Source organism: Acanthaster planci, linkage group LG01, assembly GCF_054643075.1.
Source record: "Acanthaster planci isolate LZ-2023a linkage group LG01, COTS_SCS, whole genome shotgun sequence".
Lineage (NCBI taxonomy): Eukaryota > Metazoa > Echinodermata > Asteroidea > Valvatida > Acanthasteridae > Acanthaster > Acanthaster planci.
In genome coordinates this window covers 3,398,747-3,413,910 of record NC_141777.1, presented here as the reverse complement: position 1 = coordinate 3,413,910, position 15,164 = coordinate 3,398,747, and the positions used below count along the sequence as shown (strand labels likewise).

At 41.4% G+C, this 15,164-nt stretch overlaps 1 protein-coding gene across 2 annotated transcripts in view; it reads left to right on the top strand.

The window, feature by feature from the left end:
* Positions 1–15,164, top strand: part of kiaa0586 (KIAA0586) — an 85,817-nt gene that overhangs the window by 49,917 nt on the left and 20,736 nt on the right. For both annotated transcript variants that reach the window (XM_022225647.2, XM_022225648.2), the window contains exons 8-11: positions 10,964–11,072; positions 12,503–12,589; positions 13,273–13,341; positions 14,552–14,784. In XM_022225647.2, coding sequence (XP_022081339.2) covers positions 10,964–11,072; positions 12,503–12,589; positions 13,273–13,341; positions 14,552–14,784 — 498 coding nt within the window. The remainder of the gene's footprint in view (positions 1–10,963; positions 11,073–12,502; positions 12,590–13,272; positions 13,342–14,551; positions 14,785–15,164) is intronic.

Here is a 15,164-nt window from a genome sequence, read left to right as displayed (position 1 = left end):
ATCTCTGAGGCAGTTGGCATGGAGTTGAAATGCCTGTTTACTTACCCAATGGGCATATTGAAGGTGCAGCCTAGCAGGACACAAGGGGGAGGCGTCCGGGTTGTTGTGTGTTGTGGGGGGGCTGCGATCCCATTGCCCGGTTTCAATTGCTTGCTAGCCGAAAAGTAGGTCGAGGACATTCCACGTCTGGTTGGCAACAGAGTGACGGGGCAGGCAATCAGGAACGCAGAGGGACAAGTGTAATTGTTGAAGGCAGATTGAAGTGTAACATCGTGCGGTGGTAAATGACATACTCATGTGAGCGAGCAGCGCAAAATTGCCACATGTTCCTAGGCAATGGATGAGTTTTTTTTTTACTCCCCGGTTCACGTTTGGCTCTGGAAGTTAGAGCGGAGCTGCTCGCTTTAATAGATCAGGCCATGATAGATTGGCTGCAATCAGTATAAAACCTCCAAGTTTTATTAACCTTCCAAAAAGCGTCCCTTCAGCAGACAAAGAGGGCTACTAAATTGGACATTCCTGCATTGTTTAGCAGCCCAGATATTCCACTCTGCCTGAAGTGAATGTTCCCTCGTTTCATCAGCCAGTTTTTGAACGTAGGCTGTGAGCTATTATATGGATTGCACAGTTCAACACTTGCATTGTTGCCGAGGTCTTGCCTTAGTTATTCAGTCTCTGCAGATTTTTACCACTTCCTAATTAACAAGTTACACAGAAGGGGAAGGGTCTGTCCTGCCTGTCTTGTTGAGTTGTGCCAGGTAAAGTTGAAATACATGAACATATTGAAATGTCTAAATGCAAATACATGTGGTAGACCCACACAGTCAGATAGATGCTATCATACATCACCCATCACCTCCAAAGCGGACTTTACGAAGTGAACAAATTTAGTTTTAAAGTTCCAAGTTTAAAAAACGGTGATGGTTTAGCAAGTCTCAGACTGTTCCAAATATAAGTGCATCGTGTTCATCTACTTACTGCTGCAATTATAAATGACCAGTTTGGAAATTAGTATTGATGTGTGTTCTTATTTCTCCAGTAAGTGACAGCCCATAGCTCATTCTTTTGGTCAGCTCAGTTAATAATCTTTATATCATATGCTTAATACCCAAATGTACAAATGGAGGCTTCGAAGTGCTGTGGTTAAACAGATTGTCAGTTACATTGTCCTGTAACTTTGTATAAGAAAACTGGTGAAGACCTAGTTCTAGAAGCTGGCAGAGGCTTTCTTTCCTTTACAGGTTTGTAATGTGAGCCTGAATTACAATTACTAATTCCTTCAAGTCCTCAAATGCGGGTGTTCCTGTCCGGGGATCAGACTATGAGCCGCTTCGGATCGGAGAGATAGAGGAGGGGGTGGGTTGAAAACTCCCTGCCGACAGACAATAAGCGTAGGATGTGATTCACTCCTGTGGATGCCTCCAATGCCAGGTCTTATTGCTCCGTTCTTCTCTGCGCAGCTAGGAAATGAGCACAGACATGGGTGCCCCATGGCTTCCACCCTTGCTGCCAAAATGCAAATTAGCCACAGTTCGGCTAAATGGTAATAATCTTTATCATTGAGAAGGTTATTAACAAAGTTTGTTGTCGTACTGTTTGTTAAGATAAAGTATACAAGTTCTTACAAAAGTATACCTTGAAAATTGCAAACAAGCACAAGAGACACACACTTGATTAAATTTTAACTGAGATTATCTAAAGTTTCGGTGCATGAGTACAACTTCTTTATTATTCCAATAATACATATAGTTGTAAGTCTTATTTAAAGAAGCCCAAAATGACCACTTTGTTATGGATTGTCGGTGTACAGTACTCTTGTAAAAGTGGCTTCAGATATGTAATGACTAAATTAATGGCCCCTATGTACATTGTACATGTGTACGTGATGTGCAACTGTTCAGCTGTCTGGGTACACACCTGATACTTAACAGCTTCCTGAATGTTTTAGCAGGTGGAGTCATCAATCTGATTTCTAATTGCATTTGTGGGTATCTGTAGTAGTTGGTGAACAGTGAGGGGTCCAGTCCACTAATTCAAACCCCATTGAAAACAGTGTAAAATCAGCACCGTTCAGGGCCCAATAGCATGCACGCCAACATCCCTGAGATTTCTGAAACACAAATGAAATTCTTGTCTGGTCACTTATCTTTCAATTTCTTTTCAATTTTTTATGGGTTAACCAATTACATTTTTAATTATTCCCACAAAACAAAATCACCCCCCCCCCAAAAGTGATTTTTTTTCCGAAGTCTGATTTCAGCCATTTTTCAAGTGGCAACCCTCAACTTTCTCAGGCACTTAGGACCATTTTTCAACCGTAGTTTTTAGCCCTTCTGCTCTCATATGAAAGCTCAAAGACCCAGGGAGTTGATCATGGCAACGATTTACACAATCTCACCATTTGGGGCGCCAAACAATCTCCTTTTTCAAAAGATACTGTGGGGGGGGCACTTTTAATGCTAATGAGCTGGCCAGAAATTCTCACTTGAATTAGTGGTCTGCACCCTGAGTGTCATTTCTTGCCCTCCCCTTGAAAATGTAATTTGTGCTCCCCAACCGCCCTCCCCCCCAAATATTGTTAGATTCCATCTGGCAGAGACTTAGGTATGTTAATTAACATAGTTATTCAGTCATGGAGACTGTGGTTTGAGGTGAGCTTGAAAAACTGGTTTCCATCTCTCTGCTTTCTATGCATGCTTGCCGCTAGCTCATGAAACTTCTCCAAACCAGACTTTTGGAAATAAGTTGTTTTATGCCCACTTGTGTGTAATGGCCTCCCACTAGCTGGTAATTGAAGAGTGTAATTTATGAGCACCGTGGGCTGGATTTTTGAAGATTAGATTATCTGAGGTTGGTAAGTAAAACTCCAAATCAGGTGGAAATTTCAAACCTGGTTGAAGCCTGGCATAAAGAAGTGAAATTCTAGGAAGGAAACTTGTGAGTAACCTGATTCTGCTCATGGTTAAAGAGCTCAATATTTCACTGCAGTGGAAGGACACGGTCAAGTCTACTTTCTCTCAGAATTATGGCTACTCCTTGGGGGGTCTTGCAGTCTATTCATACTGTCTCTTTCCTCGCCCTTTTTTGTGGGTGGATCAAATGTCAGAGCCGCCCTGGGGCCACACGTTAACAAATCATAGCCAGTTATGGAAAAAGGTGTCAGTGCATGAGTGATTGCTGTATTCATGCCGCACTTCCACCAACCCACTGCGCCACATCACAGCGCCATGCACATGTGAGGTGAATAGCCTGAAACTAAGGCAACCAGAAGGGTGAACCGCCAGTCAAATCCACGTCATCAACGCCATCCCTCCCTAAGCCACCCCCACCTCATACACACACATGGTTCTTGTTCTAATTTATCCTGGACTAGTTCTTTGCCAGGCCAGGTCATTTTATGAACGTGTGTCTGTGGGGAGGGGGTTTGTTGTTGGGGGGGGAGATTGGTTGCGGAGGGTTTTTTTCTCAGGTCACTGATCCTCTCAAGCCTTTTCCTTCCTGGTTTCCCATTCCCAGACAGGTGGCATATCGCCATGGCAACCAGGTACTTGCTAGTGGCTCCTTCTTGTAAACAACCTTTCATCTTGAGCAAAGTGTCAAGTGATGTATCTTGACATTGTTCATATCCTCAGGAATGAGATACATTCCCAGCAGCTCAACTGTGTGGTGTCTGAATTTCTGCACCTAATTAATTCTGCCTGGCACAGTACTAATCAAGTATATGTCGGCGAACCCAAATGGAGAATTTCCCCAGTGAAAAATTATAAGAATTAAAACAAAAATAAAAAATTTTAAAAAACCCATTCTGTGTGGAGTCATTTCATGTAGCACCAATGACCTCAGCATGGTGTGACCCCCATGCAAACCATGGAGATTAATACAGACTTGGGTGCAATGTGCAAACCCAGAGCCATAATAGAAAACAAGTTCGACCCTCTAATTTTTCTTTTCCGCTTCGGCAGTTGGAACATTCATGACAAGCTGACACTTGTGGGAGGCCGGGTCCCCAAAATAAGAGTTGGAGCCAAAAAAAAAAAAAAATCTGCAGAAGAGTGGGCAAATTCCCTGGATAGTTTAGCAGAGGAAGTAGCCCCGGTTTTAATGCATTCACATGCATTCATGGCGAGAGTAACACGAAACCCCGAGCAAGATTAAAGAAATAGGAATGTGTTGAGGTGGCATTGACAGGCCATGGCCCCAAGCTAGCCATATCAGTTGCCACTCGATGGAAACTCCCAGGTACATTGATCAACTGAGCTTGAACTGCACTGACTGTTTCCCCACTCCCCTGATATTAATCTTCTGTGTCAGATAAAGAGTATCTTCTGTCTGGGAAGCTTGAAAACAGGGGGGGGGCACAGCGGAGGTTAGATTGCTTTAACACCTGATCTTGAAGCCGGCGTTGCAGCAGGGAAGTTCAGCAGTTTAGTTGTGATTGATGTTCCGGATAGAAACATTGTATTTAAAGATTCTTGGAAACATTCATGGAAATTGAAATCAGGGTTGCAAACTTTGGTAAGGGTCCAATTCGATGTGCACTGCTCGTCCTTGGGAGACTACATGTAGGATGCTGTATCCTTTCTCCTGTTTTGGGAAACCAAACCTCACTGATGTGCTTTGATTCTGTGGTAGAAAATCAGTAGATGGCTGTCTGACAGTGCACACGTCCAGACAGCAGGCGGGATCAGAATTGATGCAGGGACATGAAATCTGTTCTCACTGTGTAATATTTCAAATCCACCAGTGACGGACGTATCAATCCACGGATATTAATCTGTTCTTCCTTGTCAGCGTAGACCGCTCTTCCTGATACAAAATATTTGGCTGGAATACCAAATACCTGTCCAGAGTGGCCATCCACAAGGAGGACTTTCACATGACCTCTTTGATATCAATGCCAGTTTGCCTGCGGGTTCTTCTACTGTGTTCACAAAATTTGAATGGTTTTTGTGACAACTTGGATTTATTTTTGGACCACTAATTTTTCGGTCTTTTAAAACTTTAAATAGACTTTCTCCACTTTGGTTTTTGAACTTCTTGTGTGCATTGTTCTAGAGCTGAGTCAATTCGAATAATTCACAATTCGAATATTCGACCTCCAATTTGAATATTCGGTCGTACCGACCGGCAGATTGTTGATTAACAAACCATATACAAAATCAGTTGCAATAATTTACACATTTGTACATTATGATCAATATAATTAGCTTCTCACATCTAGGAGTATCTCCAGCCATGATTTAGCAAGATTTAAGATACGAACAAGACATGTAGCCCTGTCGAAAATTTCTATTCCTTTTAAAGTGTTTGATGAATAATTTACTCTTAAAATTGTTGTAAGATTTCTGACACTTTTCATTTGAATCTGCTTGAAACAAGCCTCCACAGTGCAATGTGTCTCTTTTAATCCAAAGAAAATTTTCCCTTACTTTTACATTCAAATATTTAAACTCGAAAAAATAATATTCGAATATTCGACAATCAATCGAATATTCGGTTATTCAGATATTCCGCACAGCCCTACATTGTTATTGTGAAGTTCAGGATGATTGTTTGGGACTGCAGTGAAAATCAGTTTTCGAAACTTCTCACGTTATCCCTGCTTTTCCCAATGACTGGTTTTCTTTCCTCCTGGTATCTGTATCTACATGTGTTTGTATCATGGACAAGCGAATCAAATCAAACACCTGAAGGCTGTTCCATGTAGGGGGGGAGTATATTTTGTGACAGTAGTGATGATAATCGGCTTATAATAATGTTGATGATGTACAGCATCCCAGATGTCCCCCCAAAAATATGTCTATCTTTTGCTTTTGACACTAAATCTGAAGAACGTTTGCATGTAGAGTGACCCCTTTTTACAAGTTTCTCTGTGTGGTTTTGATGTGCATATAATTCATGCTGTCACGTTTTATTGATTTATCATTCACTGTGCTGTTTTTTGGGATTTTTTTTCAATTGAAAAGCATGCGTAAGTAGGTGAAGAAATGTAGACCTCCCCATGAATATGGGCAAGTTTGTAAGAAAATCTCCTGTCATTGTGGAGCCAAAGTTCTCAACTCACCCCCCCCCCATCGCATGTCCCAGCTAGCCAGTCACTTTGATCCGACTACCTCAGCGTGATCTTAGCTGTGAGGCGGCTTACTGGATAAATTAGTCACGTAGGTAGGCATGGGCGGTGGGAAAGCAAGATCATGTTGGCCTGAAGGGGCAACTCTAGCCGGCTAGCCCATCAGAGCAGGCAGAGTCATAAATATCCCTCCCTTGTGATACTCAAAACGGCCAGCCCTGATAGCTGTGTCACGTTACCCGGGGTTTTATAGCTGCACTGCCAGCTTTTCGGTGTTGACTTACAGCGCTTGTTTCCTTTTCTCTGGCTCCGTCGCGCCTGTCCCGGTGCACCTGTGTTTCATGGTGAGGAATTGCAAACGACTCCCTCCATCTCGTTTGCCCGGGACTGATCGAGACACAAGATCCAGCCCGGACGAGATGATTGAGAGAAAAAAAAAAAGCACAAGAAAAAGAAAAAGAGAGAATTGAGATTTTTCCTTGCGCTTGCTGCAGCTAGAATTTCTAGTGTAAAGGCCATTGTCTGCATTTGAGACCAGCCCGGGCTATCAGGTTATCCTTGAAGTGTGCGAAAACACTCCACGTCTCTCCCCCAGATCTCACCGTGCTATTTTATATTTCCGCTAATATTTCTCATTTGCTTGTTGTGTACATTTATTTTTTTGTCAGGGTTTTACAGCAGGTGATTTTTCTTCTACCATGTCCATTAATTTCCAAAAATCAGGCGAGAGGGCAGTAGATCTATGTGGCCACTGATATCAAAATGTTAATAAACGTCCGTGGTTTGGAAACATATGGCGGGAAGTTGCATTGGGGAAAATGCGGTCTTATCCAACAATTAAAACGGTTACATGCATGCCATAAGCTAAGCTTAATTTATGTCATTATATTCTCCTTTTTTTCTATTACTGTATGTAGCATGTATGAAATATTTCAAGCATATTTGGATCATAACACATCTTATTTATTTCCTGAAGGGAGATGCATCGAAAGCCAAACTCAGCAAATTGTAATTGAAATGAGGTTGTGATAGAGGGATTTGTAGTTCAAAAGATGAGAAAATGTGTAAATTGTCAGCTGACAAGGAAGGGGGCAACTTTTTCATCTAGCTGAAAATTGGAAGGGAAAAACTCACGTTTTTTACTACTTCTCGGGGAGATACTCACGTTCCTAGATTCCCACTCAGTGTTCGATACATTTTAAAATCAGTCAGGCCAAACTAACATTCATTTACAACTGACATTTCCTCAGTTTCCCCTCTGCCAAGCCCCAACTTCTAGCATAATCCTCTGTGAGGCGACAGACACGTTGCCATGGCAATCAAACAGCCCGGGAGATCTTATTTGTCTGTCACTGCCCCCGTGCACATTTCTTTGGGACAATTGCAATCTCCAAGGACTTGGGTAGAGTTCAAGCCACATTTGTTGGTCGTTGACCTTTCAAGGGGTACATGGCACATTCAAGGCAGAACTCCTTAGGGCCATGCAGGCACAGTTCAACCACAGTCACCTGACCACTGGAACATATAAAGGACTCCCATTTAGGTAGACTTGATTTAAAGAAAATGTAAGTTTGTGAATTGGTGTGTGGAATACAGTTGTTTTTAGTAGAGTTATGTGGTACTTTTTATCAGTATTACAGATTGCGGGCTTGAAAATTGATGGAGTGATTGAAAGAATCATTATGATCAGTATTCACAAGTGTCAACTTCATAAATTTCCCATTATTGGTTTAAAAAAAGCTCGGTCAAAACTTGAATGCAATTGCTGTCACATGCCTGGCTGCTGTGAAAATGAGTCAAGCGCATAGGTTACCCCGTGCCGAATATGCTCAATTCAGTGTGTGCACATGATGCGTTGGCCGAGTGGGATACTGACACTAGGTAACAAAGCTGCCACTGTCACCCAGGTGGAACAGTTCAGGGCAAATCCGAGGAGGAAAAAAAGGTTTTGAAAAAGAAGGGTCTCACAGGGAAAGATTTATGCAAAGCAGTGTTAAAAAAGAAAATGTGAGAGAAAGGCAAGTGTTGAAAGCACTGATGCAATTTAACAGAAATAAAATAATAAAATATGCGTGGTTTTTCCCTTGCAATGTATTTCACATTACAGTAATTAATTGGAAAAAGTACCCAAGTATTTAATATACTGTTGATTTTGAAATGAAATGCTTTAAAGACCAACTCCAGTGGTTTAAAAATTTTGAAGATAAACTATGATTTTGTTTAGTGTGTTATAAATCATATGTTCAATGCCAAATCATGTTTGTATTACGTCTGTATTTTGTGTAATTTTGCTGAAACATTTGAATGGTGTCTTCGAGATTTATGAAAAATTTCCACAATCTGACCACTGGCGGTGCTGTTGAAAAATGAAATTTGTATGATGTAATACCGGAGAAAACATCGAAACTGGTACTCGTGGCACAACTGGTTCCACTACAAACGTACATGTACATGAACATGGAGCTACATGGATCGATCCGTGTGCCGGGTCTACTGCACCGCATTATCTCTTTTCCGTCAAGAGTTTATGCTTCTTTCTTCATGATCTACAATAGTACCGAAATTGTGCATCATTGGTGGATGTATAGATTCTGCAAAAGAACTGGGATTGAAATTCTTTGAGTTTCCGAAGAATGAGAGCATTCTTCAAGTTGGTGCTGTCGTCCACAGTTATGCGTGCTATGCATGCCTATAGTGTACCCCTGTGGTATTTCCTGTCCAAGGTAAATACATCAAAAAATTAATATTCATTAGATGCTAATGAGTTGTGGTGACACATCCACTTTTAAAATACCTGACTGGATTCGCAGGAAAAATGGGTACAAAAACTGTGTTTTATTAATATAAAAACATGTATTTCAAGGGAGATATTGATGTGTGCCACTTTTGTTAAACTTGGCTCTTCTGAATAAGATTTAATATGAGAAAAGTTAGCATAATTGGAGTTGGTCTTTAACTCGCGCATTAGAATTTGTTTCCACTCTTGACATTAACTTTTGGTGAAGTTTGAAAATCCAGCGGCTGTTTCCTTACTTTATTTACTTAATTTAAATGGAAAAAAATACACACAGTACTGCCCTGTGAATGAGTGGAGTTGAAGGTCAAAGTTTATCATGACAGATTTCCACAACAGCTACCTCTTTTTAGTCCCTTTAAAGGACAGTGGTTGTGACACATTTTTCTATACAGCAAGAGAGGGCTCACTTCTCACTTCTGTACTTCACATTTATCCAGCAACCTTCTTGCTCATTTTGGCCTGTGGTGGTGTTTCCGATTCTGATTAAGCATCCTCAAAAGTGTTATTCGCTGTCCATTATTTCCTGAAAGGGAACGTTTTACCTGTGGTTCTCATGTGTTTGAATATCATTTTCATGTTGTGTGTTGGGAATTCCCTACAAGTTCACACAGTTTGTGGCAGGCCGTTGACCTCATACATCATGACGATCATTTTCGCACTTTTTTCTTCACACATGCTGCAGTCAAACTGCCCCACTTTTCTCTGGGGTTAACATAGACAAGGCAGTGAACTGCGGTGAACTTGTCCTAAATGGTTCTGAGTTGTCTGGTTTCAATAAGAGTGGAATTCTGAAAAATGGCACATACATGTACGTCAACATTTTTAGAGGCAATGATTTTCCGTTTCCAAAATGGGTTTCGCCAAATTTTGAATTCCACTTCAGAAATTTGAATTCCATTTCATACCTCGGTAAGCATAAGAAAGGAGAGCAAGTTATAAATTATGCATGCAAATTGTTTGCCCAACCCCATACCCCCCCCCCAAAAAAAGAAAAGAAACAAATATTGTTTGAAAATGCTCTGCAATGTTTCCAACTTGTTTGATAATTTTCTGAAGTGAAAATTTTAAATTCCACACAATAAATACGGCATCCCCCCCCATTGATGTTTCACTCCTCATGTATAAAATCAGATTACATTTAAATACATGTACAGTGAAGTCATAGAGTAGGCTTGCATACAACAGTCATTGGTCACAGTATGTTAATGTTGGACATTGACCCGCCATCTTATTTGGCACGGGGGCAATAACAGAAAATTAACATTAGTTCTGAGCCTTAAAATGCATGTTTGTGACTAAAAACTTTGCTCTTCATCCTGAACACTTCCGAGGGCCCATTCAGCATGCTTATTAGGTTTCATTTAATGCAAGAAATATGTAATCAGTCTTCTGTTTTGCTGCCACGGTTTGATCGTTTCGCCGTGCGGTACTAGCCTCGTCTCAAGGCGTCCATGCGGTTTCACAGACTGAATTCCCCACTTGTGCAATAAGCATATGTGTGAGTGTGAACTTGTTTGCACCTTGATTTCAATGCTAGTACAGTGCACATGTGAACGGCCAATGTGTGTACCGTTGCGCTGTGATGTGCCAGCCGCCGCTAGCGCTGCAGGCATGGGGCTCACGCACGCCATAGCACTTGCAAGTATCGGTACCGGCGCAGACGACCCAATCAATGTGGTGGAGTGGTACAATTAAGCATGTTTCCAGCATAATTCGGTCATTAAAAGCAAGCATTTTTAAAGAGTTTGGTAGGCATTTATTTATAGTACTTTGCGGAAAGTTTTAGTAGCAAATTTTGCAAGTTCCGTTTCAAGCAATGGATTCTATTTTCAGTCATGGAAATCATTGGCTCTACATTTTTAAGTCATGGGTAAATATTAGAAAGTAGTGGAAGTTATCCATTTACATGTATATCCTTGACAAGATGATTTAGCCATGGATTAAGAAAAACAACTGATTCTTCGCAAACAGTCTCTTTGTTTGTTCACTGAAGGAATTTTTCTCACCAGAGCAGACAGTTTATCATGCCATGTTGTCTTTCTGTACTGTGGGAAGCTTTGTCGATGAGAGTTTTTGCTTTCCTTTTTGCGATACAGGGAAGTAACAAGTCCAGAGAGTGCTGCGGAATTGAAGGCAGCCAGTCTAGTCCAGCAGCTGAGCAAACTGAAAAAGGAGATGAAGGAAATGAAGACGGATCTTATCCAGGTAAAAATAACAAACTGTCCCCCCAAGTGTCACTCATTTCTGGCAGTGAAGTGCAGTCCATCGGGATGGTTGATGGCCATATCGGCATTTGACGTGTGGGAAAGTTTTTTAGCTGCTTTGGGAGACACTTTTGAACCTGAGACATTTGTGTGTGCTGTTGTAGGCAGGAATACAAATATACATCCATACCGCTGAAGAGGAATGCTCCTGTCTTCGATGGGCGGGCATCACCATGTTGGGTTGTTGCACAGCAAGTTGTTGATTTTCAAACAATGTGTGCCCTACAGGCAGTCGTTGTGTATATATCATGAGACTGTCAAGTGCTTTCAGCCCTCCCAAGTCCCAATGCCCTAGAAACATCAAAACTTTAAAGCACGAAAATTGTTTCATGTTACATGTATATTAAAGTATTGGTGGCATGAACAGTAGTGATGCATCAAGAGACTTAACGACAAATCAAAGGAGAGGTTTGCTGTAGACAAACTGTTTACATGGTATGCAGTACTTTAAATTCCTGGCACTGAGCCATTTCAGACTTGGCAAGTTGACTCCAAATACTGAAGTTCTCATTTTGTAATATGCAATTGCCCTGGAGAGGGAAATGTGGGTAAATGGGGAGTACTAGAAGCTTCCCAAGGGCAGTGGATTATAATCTGTAAAAGAAATCCCAGACAGCCGTGTGCCGTTCAGGGAAGCAAACTTAGGCCTTGCATCATCCAGAATGTGGGGGAGAATGTTGTGAGGGAGGACCCATCCATCATAGGCCTATGGAGGCTACCGAGGGTGTGGTTTTGCCTGCGATCAGTCATTAGGGAGTGAGATACCTCCAGTGTGAGGATGTCAGCCCACGGATTCACACATGGAATAATATGAGACAGCTGGCAGACCTCTAGCTCAGCTAAATGGTGAACTTACCCGACCTATTTCAGTGCTATTCCTGTCGCTCCGTTGACATTGTGAGGACTTCAAACATTGCGGCTTAAAGATAGCAAGCACAGCTTTGCCATGTCTTAAAATCACACATGCAGAAAATTGTGTAGGCATCAGGAATATTTGTCTCGAGGAGGAGGCAGGTCTTTTGTTTGTCTTGAATGCCTTCCTCTTTTTTTGTTTTGTTTTGTTTTTTTTCTTAATTTTTGTTTTGTCTTTGTGTTGTGCCTAGATGTCTTTTATTTGTACATTCATTGCTGCAGGTCTTGTTAATTTTCTTCATTGAAGTACGAATCTTGTGATAAACAAGTCGCATATATTCACTGAGAACAGAAAAAAGTACCACAGTATCCAAATATGTTTAAATCAAAAAATTATCAACACAGCATAATGTGCAGTGTTTAAGAATAACTCCTCGTCCCAGATTGACAGGTGATTAGAATGCCAGTTACAGCAGCGGGGTCAATTTTGTATTTCTTAAGGTTTTGAATTTATTTCAGAATATTCACTCTGAAGGGAGAGACAGCAAAATGAAGCAAGACCATGTCCATTCCCCTGTCAAGAGGAGACATTCTGAATTACGTGAGGTAAAAGAATGGAAAAGGGGGTGTGATCCTGAATAAGAACGCGAAAAGTTGTAGACGATTTGTCCGATTAAAAAAAGAAGGGGCCAACCACGTAGCAGTACAGAGATTGGCAATTGCAATTATTTGTGTTTCAACAGCTTTTTATTAGAGCGCATATGATTGGACAAATAAACAAACGTCCTTCGTCAATGTCCAATCTGCAATCTCTGTATGTACTTGCATTATGGTATTAAATCGAAGAATGTCAAAGTAGCGTGTTTGGATGAGATAGGTGCACAATGCTTCAGTGTGAAATGATCAAGTACTGGAAATGATGCTTGTAGAGACTGGAATTCTAACTGCAAGGGTGCATTCTACTAAATCAGTAGAATTCTATGCACGAGTTCATTAATATTTTTGCAATCCCACCAGTTATTTACAATAAGAAGTGTCATAATTTGGATCGATCGTAGAGAAATTGCTAGAAATCACAAATTTGAGACGTGTGGCTTCCAATACTGAGTGTTTAGTTTCAAAAACCTCCAACCTGTGGGCCTAATCCACCGTTGATCAGCCATTGCAAAGAAATGACACGTGCACAAATGACGTCGTGTAAAAATCACAAAGAGTAGCTGTCCTGGAGGTAAATGGTGTGTGTCTGGGCACATGACTGACCTTCTCAATCGATGAATTCCATTTTTCAGGAGGCAGAGAAAGATTGGGATGAGCTGATGCAGCGACGGTTACAGCCGGCACCTGTTGATATCTATCTTGTAAGGTTTTAAGTGATTGATGGATGTGCTGTGCAGGTGTGGGTTGTAGACACTGGGGCAGAAGGGTTCAAGAATCCTTTCTTCTTGGTTCACACTTTCAAACAAGCAAAGAAGTGTATTGAAAGAAATGGATAATGGAAGCTTTCCGTATACGCAATATTAAGCGCAATCTAAACAGTGCCCTCGTGAGTTCAAATATAAGTCTTGTTTTAATACCAAGAGTTTGACACCACCTCACCCACAGGATTCTGTATCTTGACAGTGTGTGCAAATGCATACTGGTGTGTATTGCCCACATTCCTCATTGCACTACAGAGCTTGATTCACAGATTTTGCAAAGAGGTTGTTCGAAAAGTGCTTGTAAACTTTCATCAAATTTTTTATTCCAATGGGTACACTTTTGATATGCATTTCAAATCAGTTAATCAGTTGTCGCTTAAATCAAGCAGAATCTGTGGGAGAGGTGTTATAAAAGAAAGATCTGACTGCTTTATCTCATAGTGTAGTCAACCTAGCCTTTCTGTTGATCCATGGAGCATTCTGTTTTCCCAAGGCGAGGGTCACCTGAGGAGGCTAGGTTTACTACACCAATCCAAGCAGTCAGTATTCTCACACTGCAGTGGCAAAAGAAATAGTCAGCACCCCAAGATATGGACTTTAAATGGAATTGGTAGATGCAATGGCACGGATTTTAGTTTGTCGTCCAGCACTAATGGTGGAGTGTGAAACCATTATTGAGGGGCAAGTGTGGGACTAGATGCTATCGTTTGACCTCTGGTCAGTTTCGTCTTATTAATGTGCATGCACAATACAGTGCAGCTTGAACAACCCTAGTTTAGTGTTTTTGGGAAACTCATTGTCACAGTTTGGTGTTGGTTGTATTTCTCAGTGCGTTTGTGGTCTTTTTCATTTCATACAATCACTTTCATGTCAGTGGTTTCCTGTGTACTTGATTCAGAAAAGGGCTGTCGGTGACCACTGATGCTACCATGCCCCATGTGCTGGGTTCTAAATGGTTCCATCGTTATGGAGTGGCCTTCGTCAGACTATAGTTAGCTACAGTTGTTGCTGGAACTTCACTAGGATTAATGTCTCTTTGAAGGGAAATGAAGTCTCCCTTAAATCAAACATTTCATCCACAGTTTTCAAAAGTTAAGGTTCACTTGAGTTCTCCTTGATAAAAAAAGTGATACTTTTGTCTCTTTTCAAGAGGAAACCCACGTCTGTGCCTGTCTCCGTCCATCCGGCCCCCCACCCAAAGCAGCCCCTGTCACCCTCCCAGTACAATGCACCTGTTGCCCCCTCCCTGTGTACAAATGCTAAGGCTGTGTTGGACAAGGTCCAGTCTAGCCGGGCCTGTCTTGAAGCCAACCTGGAGGCGGTGGTCCGTGCCAAGGAACAAGAGGAATTCTACAGTTACCTGGATAGTCTCCATCTCCAGGGGTAATTGACAGTTCACAGATTTCATAGTTTTAACTTATCCATACCATCAGTACTGGTACCATCTTAAAGATTGTACAATGACACCTTTTTCTTTTATAAATCTGCGCATAATTTTGATTTGGTTGATTAAATTGCACTTGGCTAAGTTCCCCCAGCTTCAGTATCAAATAAGTATGTCAGGAAGGTGATAACCCTCAACTTTTAATGTTGGACATTGCCAGAGGGTGATTTAAGAGCATGGATCCTTAAAAGTTTGAGAACATCCTTTCATCGCATGCACTGTAAAAACATGCCCATTAACTCCATCTCAAATGGGTTACAAGTAGGTTGATTGAGTAGATGGTTCTTTCTGGAACCTGCTTTCCTTGAACAACAGCTGC